Genomic DNA, 10,029 nt, shown 5'->3' with positions numbered 1-10,029 from the left:
AAAGAGTGTACTTACTGAAACATGGAGGGAGAAAGAGTATACTTACTGAAACATGGAGGGATCTGATTTGATGTATTTTGAAATAATTTCATAAGAGTGTAAAAAACATATTAATGAAAATCAAAACTGATAAACATTTGGAAGGAATTGAGGTCATATATCAGAGGTTTAATAATCTTAAGTAAAGGTTTGTTGGAAATGGAAAATTGGAAGTGATGGTGGTGTCAAGGAAATTAACTTGAGCCTTATGGTGGATGCATCCCACCGGGGGGATGCTAGTGGTTGTTCTGTTACATGTGTGGATAGTTCCATGTTGAACTTGGGATGTACGTGCAATGAAGTGCCTGTATGTTTACAGAGTTGGGCACTGTCCTGAGGAAGAAAGATTGGGGTAGGTTGCATGGAAACGGGAAAAAAAGCTTCCACTATCTGCAGCTGCTGGAATCTACAGTGATTTTCTTCTCCTGACATATACCCTTTAGCTGTCAAGTCTAGAACCAGTTGCTGATTGAAACCTCTTCAAAGCTTGTGGTGACTTTTTTAGTTTTTTTTCTCGGTAACTGACTTCTGGGACACACTTTTTAGGCATGCCTTGTCCTGTTTTTTGTACATATTCCTAGTTCTTTAGCTGCTCACTTTAGTCAGCTGTTTTGCTGCTGACAGCTGACTACTCATATAATCAGCTTTGCTTAGCCTCTTTCTTCATTCCCCTTTAAAGACAGGAAGATGAGGAAGCAAAGCTTAGGTTGTTAAGGGGAGTTGGTTGTGTACGAGTTAACCAGTCTTGGAAATCTCAACTGGTTGTCTATAAAGTTTCTGTGCCTGAGCCTTTCTATCCTCTTTGAAGATGGAAACAGCCCTGGAATGAGAGATGGAGGTGCCGTCTTGTGTGGTTGTGATCACATTAATCAAGGGGCATGCATACCAGATAGCCTTCCTGAGAAAACTGCTAAGATCCTGTTCAACCCATGCTTAATCCTTGTGATACATGTATGTTCTTGTGATCTTGTTCCTTTCATGTAATCAGCTGTGTCAATTCCAGTTTTGAATTTGGCAAGCTGCTCCAATCTTGTCATGTTGTCCTCTCCACCTGATGTGATGAATAGCACAATTGTTTATCGGTTTCCTGGCAGAAACATGCAAATCAGCTTGGAGATAAAACTTCAAGCTCACGTCAAAAGGAAATGCAAGTTTATTTTCCCCAATATTACCAGAAATGTGAGTAAAGGGTGGTGCAGATTACTTAAACCCCATCATATTTAAAACAGTAATATTCTCACGAAATGCCTGACTAATGGCACTAGAAATACCCTCCAAAACAGAAGCCTTGCCTCCAGCTTCTAGGGGTATCACTGAACTGTGTGCAGTCTGAAACACTGAGATGGAACTGTTGCTGTTGGAATCTGTTGCAGAGCTGCTGTAATCAGGACCATGTCACAGAGTTGTTACTTTGACAGACCACAGATCAGTGTTGAACAGTATGTGGCAGAACTGGCCTCTCTGCCTCTGGTTTCTTAAGCCCTTGGTCTCATTTTAGGAAAGTCAAATCCTACATGTCTTTAGCAAAAGAAAATCAATTCTTTGTGTGAAGGGCTCCTCTGCTCCCTTCAGTGGAAGAATGCTCTAATTTCACAGTGGACTGTGATTAACAGCATCCCAGGGGAGCCCTCACAGCATGACTGTATTGAGGAACTCTGAGAAATTATTGATAGGGTTGATGGTGGAGAATAGGAGGAGATTTGCTGTAAGTGAATCTGATCCCTGAGCCTAATTCTTATCCTGCAGAAATCTGGGCTTCTTGGTTACCTAGGTTAAGTGCAACGTAGTCCTTTGCATTGAACGATGTAGCTGGAAATATAATTTGGACTGCTGCACTTTGAAGACTGACTTGTTTCAAACTGATATGCACCCAAATAAAGAAAAAGCAGTATATTATTGTTTTGTTTGGTTTCGGTTTTTTTTTAATAAAAAAAACAACCCAAAACAAAATCCCCACCAAATCCCTCCAAAAGCCCAGAAACAGCCACAAAACCCCTTATGAATATTTAATTTTCTTAGAAGAAAATCCAGTAATCGCAAAAGGGAAAAGCTAATGTTAATTAAAGTTGGAGTATTCTAACAGATCACAGAAAACATCTCTGATGATGGAACAGTTCAGGTTGCTATGGAGGATGGATCATATTAAACTGGCATTTAGCTAGATCTTAATTACCACCTGAGCCTGAGCCAAGGGGAATGCAAACAGCGTTTGCTAAATCACAGAATAAACTAGGCCGGAAGGGACTTTGGAGATTCTCTGGTCCAACCATGCACATCTGTGCCCAATAGATGAAGTTGCTCAACTGAGTTTTTAATATCTCCAGGGCTGGATATTCCTCCACCTCTTAGATCCCAATCTTTGATCACCATTATGCAGAATTTTCTCTAATACCCAAATGGTATTTTGCATGCTGCCACTTGTATCTGCCACATATTAATGCTATACTATGCGCTTCTGGGAAGAGTCTGTTTCTCTCTATACCATACCTATACCATGCCTTAGACCATGATATGAACCAAATCTTTTCTCTAGGATCAATGATTCTAGTGTTCTCATCCTCCCCCTGCACATCATGTGCTCCTATTTTGTCCTATTATCTTGGTGGTCTTTGCTGGACTCACTCCAGTACGCTAGTCTCATTCAAGTCCTACGCAGAGTTTTATAATCCTTTTAAAGTAATTTTAAGTCACAAATAAATTGAGGGGAAAAATATGTAATAAACCTGTTTGTTTGTTTTGGGTTTTTTTTATGATCCCCCCCCGGGAGTTCTTAAATAATCACAGGGAAATGGATATGCTGCCTTCAAATTCAATACTTTTCTCTTTTTATGAATCAAATATCACAACTTCAGTCATTTTCCATACAATATTTTGCCTTGGTTGGACCATAAATACCCCCTGTGAATAAGATCACTTTGACATTTTAAAATATATTTTTCTTTCTCAAAAAGGGCACAGAGCACATTAAAATGAGCCTTTTTACAGAAAAATGGTAAGATTTTGCAAAACAATGATTCATCTTTCTTGCCAGAAACTCACACCTTTTCTGGGAAAATTTTAAAATTAAATAGTCTTGGTCATGATTTCCCTGTAACACACACCTGGATTTTTCAACCAGCTCCATTCCAAATGTTAATGTTGACCTATAAATTTTTCTTCTGTCTGCAAGAAATTACTTTGTAAAAATGGAAGCTACTATTACTCGTTGGTAAGAGAAACTTCCAGTAAAAGTCTTCACACTAATTTATCATCAAAAGCCATACAAAAATTGGCACTAGGCATATTCAGGCTAGAGAAAAGGCAGAGATGTTTAGCACTAAGTGGGATTAACTTTTGGAACTGTTGCTGCTGGACAGGGTAGACTTTTGATAATTTAAAATATTTAAGTCAAGTCTGGATGTATCTCATAAAAGCATTCTTATCTCTCCAGTAGTGGTTATAGACTTAGTTTTCAGTTCATCGAGCCAAATTCTTTCACAGCTCTCCTGCCTCAGCTCAGGCACTTTCCAGAGTGGTACCTGGATTTCTCTCCTTTTGTGTCTCCAACAGAGAGAAGGCTGCAAAAAAAGACCTTGGAGATAACAAGCATAGTGTGAGGAAGAGAAGGTGAAGGCTGATGTGAAGAGATGTGCTGCAGATGTATTGGATTTTGGCTAAGGGTTCAACTAATGCATACCCCACCACATGGTCACGCAGCTTCTTCTGTGTGAAGCTGGATAGTGGAGGTTTGGTATTGTTAAAAAGTGCATGACTTGCCTGCCTGACATTGTTTAGTCTTTTTGAGATGTGCTTTTGAACTGTGATGGTAAATTGAAGAGTAATTTCCCTGTTATTTAGCATTCACATGTAGCTTGTCTGTTCTTAGTTAAATGCCTAAATCTCAGCAATACAGCTACTGAGCATTCATCCAAGAGTGACTTCTGCTATGAACTTAGAATCACAGAATAGTTTGGGTTGGAAGGGGCCTTCAAAGGTCATTTATTGCAAACCCCCTGCCATGCACAGGGACATCTTCCACTAGATCAGATTGCCCAGAACCACATCCAGCCTGGTCTTAAATGTCTCCCTGATGGTGCATTTACCATCTCTCTGGGCAACCTGTTCCAGTATTTTACCACCCTCATTGTAAATTAGAACTCACCAGACTTTCCGATTAAGATAAAATTTCACTGAAAAATTGTTATGAATCTGTGTCCTGAGTAAGTGACTATCAGTTGAGAAGTAACAAACACATACACAAATCCTTAAGGACTACCATCATCTTTACTCTAGCTCCGTTGATTTCCTTAGAGTTTCCCCAAAGATAAATCTGATTCCAAGGTATTGTTGATGAGCTGGTGAGTTGATAAGTGGGGTGGCTCAGGAAAGTTTTCCAGGTCTCTGTAGGCCTTTATGCAACAGGAAAACGTTAACTCTTTGGCCTTGACTGTGTTCTTACTTACACTGGTGTGGTTTCAGAGGAGTGTCACTGAGTCAGATTTATACCTGAGCTACGTGGGCACAAGCAAGAGAAGGATTGGGCAAACTGTTCCTAAAGCCCCAGTGGATTTGAGAGCCTTCTCCAGCAGCTTAGGTAGCTTTTCTTTCTATCCTTAGCAACACAGTCCTGATTAACCCTCCAAGCTGTGGTCAGTCATTTTGAGGACAGTTTGACTGACAGCATGTAACTTGCCAATGTTTTTCCCTGCTCTGTCCAGTGCATTAGATCCTAGAGGTGCTTGGTTGGCTGTGTTGGGTTTATTTAGTTATTTTGTTCATTTATTTTTAATTTCTTGGATATTCTATAAGAAAAAGTCATCTTGAGCAAAAGACATGAAGTATTTCAATGTAAGTATGAAAATATGCATTGAGACTTCTCTTGTAAATATCTGTATCTATAAAAAGATGTATTTGGGCAAGACAACCATTTTTGTTGCCTTGCCAGATATGCAATAGAAACCCTTTACCATTCTGAAACTTCAAATGGACAATACAAAATTTCTCCCTGAGGGAACTGTTTTCATTTCGTGCAAGGTTTTTGTGGAAGACTTGCTCTTCACGTTATATACTGCTTCTTAAAAGAGGACAGACCATCTAGGTCTGGGTGGGTAACCAGCTCTATCACTCAAAACTAAAGGGACAATGTTCCTTTACACTGCTGATCCCTTAACAATCTTGTAAAATTATTTCCAAGGAAAATTAGTATTGGGAACATATGTTACATTTTGTCCCTTATTTTATTTATTTTTTTTTTTTTTACTTCTTACAATATGATTTAACAGCTTGGGGAAAAAAAAAAATCAACAGAATAAATCCTTGGGAAGCAGTCAGATTTCTGGGAATTCAGCCAGTATATTGTGGACCATCATTTGTGGACCATCATTTGTCCAGGGACTACAATTTGGATAATAGATTTATTTGGAAATTATGCTTCTAGTGTCTGAAAGTTCTAATGTGGGACTCGGGGAGAAAAAGTTAAAGCTACCTTTCTGAAAGCTGTTGAAAAACAGAAATGAGATATATTTTTCCCTGGAAGATAGACTGATGGATTGACCTTTACCTGGGAAACAAATAAGTGAATAATTACTTTGTGAAATATGTATATGGAAAGAATAAATCATACTGAAAACTTTGTCAGTGTGCATGGATATAAAAAAGCAGACATCTGTCAAAATAATAATCTTTCAAATGGTGCTTAATGTCTTTTCTCACATAGCTGAGCTTAAACTTCCATTTATTGCAGGAGTGAATTTGCTATAGTACAAAATGCACAAATGTTTCACTTGAAAGTAGCATAATACAAAACTAATGGTTTAGTTTTAAAATGTGGAGAAAATGCGCATTTATAGTTTTTTGAATGCTGCACCTCTGCACTCAGTGGCAAAATTCCCATTAATTACAGTAGTTATCAAACTACTCCTCCAATGAATAATTTGTGAGTAGCATGACTATTTTCTTGAAACTAGAACTTTATTCAGCTGCTGCAAGAAGTGTAACCAGGAACAAACTGAAGGAAACATGTAATTAGAAATACATTTATTGTTTTCTAAATCATTTGTGAACACTAAACCAATTTATTTCTTGTGAGAGATCTTTTTGAAGTTGCCATGAAAAACTGCTATCAACTAAGAATATAATTTGGAAAGTAAATTGGATGTAGGTGCTTGTAGCCAGAACCGTCTTCTGCAAGCTACAAGAGAAGCTACTGTACTCCTTACTAATTCAAAAAGTTTGCTGCCTATCTGTGAACAGTAACTTCTAATCAGAAGATGACATTTCTAAATGCCATTTTGAGAGTGTCCTTTAAAGTTTAATTAATTAACTCAAAGTCATTGGAATCATTGTTCATATTAATGAAATAGACATCTGTCGTACTCATTACAGTCAACATTTTAGCACTTTTAAATAGTGTTGGTTTTGGGTTGGGTTTTCTCCCCCCCTGTGAAAACCAACGTGTATTCTTTTTTGGCATAGTAGTTTTATTTCATGTGTGGTCTGAATTTTTTAGTGGTTGACTTCCAAGACAATGCAAATGCAAGTAAGAAAGAGTAGAGTCGAGCTTCTTTTCCACTTGTCTCCATCATGCCAAAGACATTAAAAATACTTGGGCTCCAAAAGGTGGGATTCAACCACTAGAATTAAACACCAAAGTCAGCTTAGCTTTTAAAGTGAAGGACCCAGCTGCTCCAGCATAAAATGTACAGATTGTTCTCCTCAGATTTGTCCTTACTGGGTTGATCTCAAATTTTCCATTTTTTAGTAGAACCCACTTTTGTAGTTTTTTTAGTATTTGAGGTCTTGTGATATTTCTTACTGTTATCTGTTTGCGTAACTGCCATGGGTTTTTCACCTAGACGTCACCTTAGTGCACTATGGCATGACCATGTGCAGCTGTTCTGAAACCAGGCTTCTTTTGCCCCTTGGTCCACTCAGGATTGGTTGTGTACAATGTGCAATCACTACATGAACAACTTAAGTGGGTTTTTTTGTTATGTGCCAGTTCATGGGGTTAAAGAGTTGCATGAGAATCTCGGTGCTCTGCTTGCAAAAATAAAGCTGAAATAATCACTGGCTCTGATAGTTTCAGAGAAAACCTCAAAAATATAAGCAAGGAAGACACAAAACTGAAAAGGACAACAATATACAAATATCAGGTTTTGTGGGTTTTGCTTGGGGTCTGACTCATGCTTTTTGTGTCTCAGAGGCTATTAACACTGACTGAATTTGCATTGGCATCTGCAGAGCAAGGATGGTTTAACTGTGAGGGCCAATGAACTCACAACTCCATGTTGGTACAATCTGCTTTTGATCACGGTTTTTGTGATCATAAAACTGTTGTGAGGAAAACAAATGTTGTTCCCATGCTAGTCAGGCATTGATTCTGCATGACTCAAACAAACACTACTCTATTTATTTTCTCTTGTAGTTACCTTCAAGCAACAGGGATGACTCAGATACCTGCTGACTACCTGTCAACCACCAGCTCCTACAACTATGAGCAGCCCCTTACCTCTGTGGCTCGGACAAGCACTGTCACCAAGGTACTCCCAGCCAAAAAAATAACCTTCTTCAAGAGTGGAGATCCTCAGTTTGCAGGAGTCAAGATGGCCATCAACCAGAGAAGCTTCAAGAGCTTCAATGCACTCATGGATGACCTCTCTCATCGGGTTCCACTGCCATTTGGGGTACGGACTATCACCACCCCACGAGGAATACATTGCATCAGTGAGCTGGACCAACTAGAGGATGGAGGATGCTACCTTTGCTCCGACAAGAAATATGTCAAGCCTATTAGCATTACTTCTGGGGGACACAGGCCAGGCCCTCCACGAAATGGTCGTCCCTCCAGTACCTTGAGAAGAGCAGCTCAGGAGGGCAAGCTTGAAGATTATTCTACACCTTTCACTCATCATGGCCCCAGAATACCAAAGAAAATCACACTAGTTAAGAACGGTGAAAGTAGTTTTCGTCGTTCAATCATCTTGAACCGCAGAAATGCCCGGAGTTTCAAAACACTTCTGGATGAGATTTCTGAGATCCTGCAGTTCCCAGTGAAGAAGCTCTACACTGTTGATGGGAAGAAGGCAAGTATCTCTGATAGCTGGTGCTGGTCAGTTATTCTAACAGGTATTATCACATCAGCATTTGTATTCCCTGTGATGCAAATCCTTTAGCTCATGGGGCCAGTGGTTTACCCACATTATCTTAATCCTTCGGGCTTGTGTAGTTAGTGTCACATGAGTTACTTCCCCATTAGTTACATGAAGGGCTGATGTAGAAGAATCTTGTTCAACCATTCAAAAACTTCATACATCAGATAATCTTTCGGGCCAATGGGAGGCAACTTCTGACAGAAGTCCAGAAGCCAAATATTTTGCAGCTGAGTATAAAACCCCAAATAAACTTCTAATAATGGAGCTTCCCACCCTCTCCTGGGGGGCATGGCCCAACAGAGGCTTTACTTTTCTATACTTAACAACTGGGAATTCAACAGAATAAGATGGCCCTTAGGTGGCACCTTGCAGTTGCATAATTCCTAACAGAATAGGGTCCTGCTCATGATGTGGGATCCTCAGCATTATGGTAATATAACCAATAAATGCATAAGTAATTAGGGCATGAGTGGCCTCAGGAGACACATCTGTATTGACGATTTGGTGAATATGCCAGTTGGAGTTGACTCTTACAATAAATTCAGGGCATGACAACTCCTTTGTTCTTCTGTTCCCAAACTAATTTTCTAACAAACCTGAGATTCTCCTTATTTCTTCTCCGTCTCTTTGTAATGCAGACTAACCTGTACTTCTATTTCTTCTGAAGAGTTTTCACATGTTAGCCTGACTTGTCCCCAGCAATGTAGCTGAGCAGAGTGGTTACCCTGTTCCTTGCCACTTTTTCCACCTTTACAGTACTGTGTGCCAGCTCCTCAGTGGTAATGTCACAGCCATTTGTGGTGGCACTTTCTGAACCAGATGACTGCAATGACTTGGGTTCAAATGACCCACTGTCCAGCAGGTGGAAAAAATGTGGAGGAATATATTTAGCCCAAATAATTTTGACCTAGAACAGGGACAGGAGTATGTAGCTATGAAGGATAGAGGGAGGGGGTAATTGTGCCTTGAGCCATCTTTTCTAGTGGAGGCAACATGTCATATCACAGTGCTTTCTGTTATGCCCACCACTCTGGAAAGAGCTTCCTGTTCTCAGCTGGAGGATCCAAGGAAAATGTCCTTGAACATCTTACTGCTTAGGCTTTCCCAGCCCTACTCATCTAGAGTCTAAAAGAGTGTCAAGCTGATTGCAGTCAGAGATGATATGAAACACCAGGGAAAGGATAGTGCCACTCCACATATGCGGGACAAATCAAACTGCAACCTTGCTGAGAAACTGAAGGTTTATGAAAAGGGATCCAGGAGCAAGAGAGAAAACCTAGCTGCGGACAACCCAAGCATGGCCTAGGAAAAGCAAATAGATAATTCATCTCCCCAAACTTTATGGCCTCAGAGTCAGTTGACTAAGTCCAACATGAGCAAGCAGGTTACCCTATTGAGGGATTTGTCTTTTCTAAGTGTGTCTAGAGTCTGTGTTTCTCCTAATGAGAGAGTGGAAAGAAATGGCTCACTTGCAGGCAACTGCATGGTAGGCAAGACAATTCCATGCCCTAGGCTGTTACGGCAGTAAACGGAAAGAAATAGGCACTTCAGACAGCTACTTTCCAAGTAACTGTCTAAATGACTGTGGATAAATAGAGCTGGATTAATTTCAGATTCAGCTACCTACATGTCAGTGTCTAAATGTTTCTGTAAGTGACCTAAGTGGCTAAGCTCCCATATAGCTGTTGAGACTAAAATGACAGTTCGATGAACTTGGAGCTGACCAAAGAAAGGTGTCTAGATGGCTTCAGAATCAGTTAGGTTTTTTGGGGTTTTTTTAGTTTCTATCAATTTATTTGCAAGTTTTCTATGCACCACAGCTACAACTATTCTACTAAATTAAAAAGTGTTTCAGCAG

At 39.7% G+C, this 10,029-nt stretch overlaps 1 protein-coding gene across 1 annotated transcript in view; it reads left to right on the top strand.

Annotated features, from left to right (window-relative positions):
- Positions 1–7,463: 7,463 nt before the first annotated feature.
- Positions 7,464–10,029, top strand: part of RP1L1 (retinitis pigmentosa 1-like 1) — a 26,717-nt gene continuing 24,151 nt past the window's right edge. Inside the window, exon 1 of the mRNA XM_010016255.1 lies at positions 7,464–8,102. Coding sequence (XP_010014557.1) covers positions 7,464–8,102 — 639 coding nt within the window. The remainder of the gene's footprint in view (positions 8,103–10,029) is intronic.

Source organism: Nestor notabilis, unplaced genomic scaffold (assembly GCF_000696875.1).
Source record: "Nestor notabilis isolate BGI_N333 unplaced genomic scaffold, ASM69687v1 scaffold2746, whole genome shotgun sequence".
In the NCBI taxonomy this organism is placed as follows: domain Eukaryota; kingdom Metazoa; phylum Chordata; class Aves; order Psittaciformes; family Psittacidae; genus Nestor; species Nestor notabilis.
This window is presented reverse-complemented; position numbering and strand designations above follow the sequence as displayed.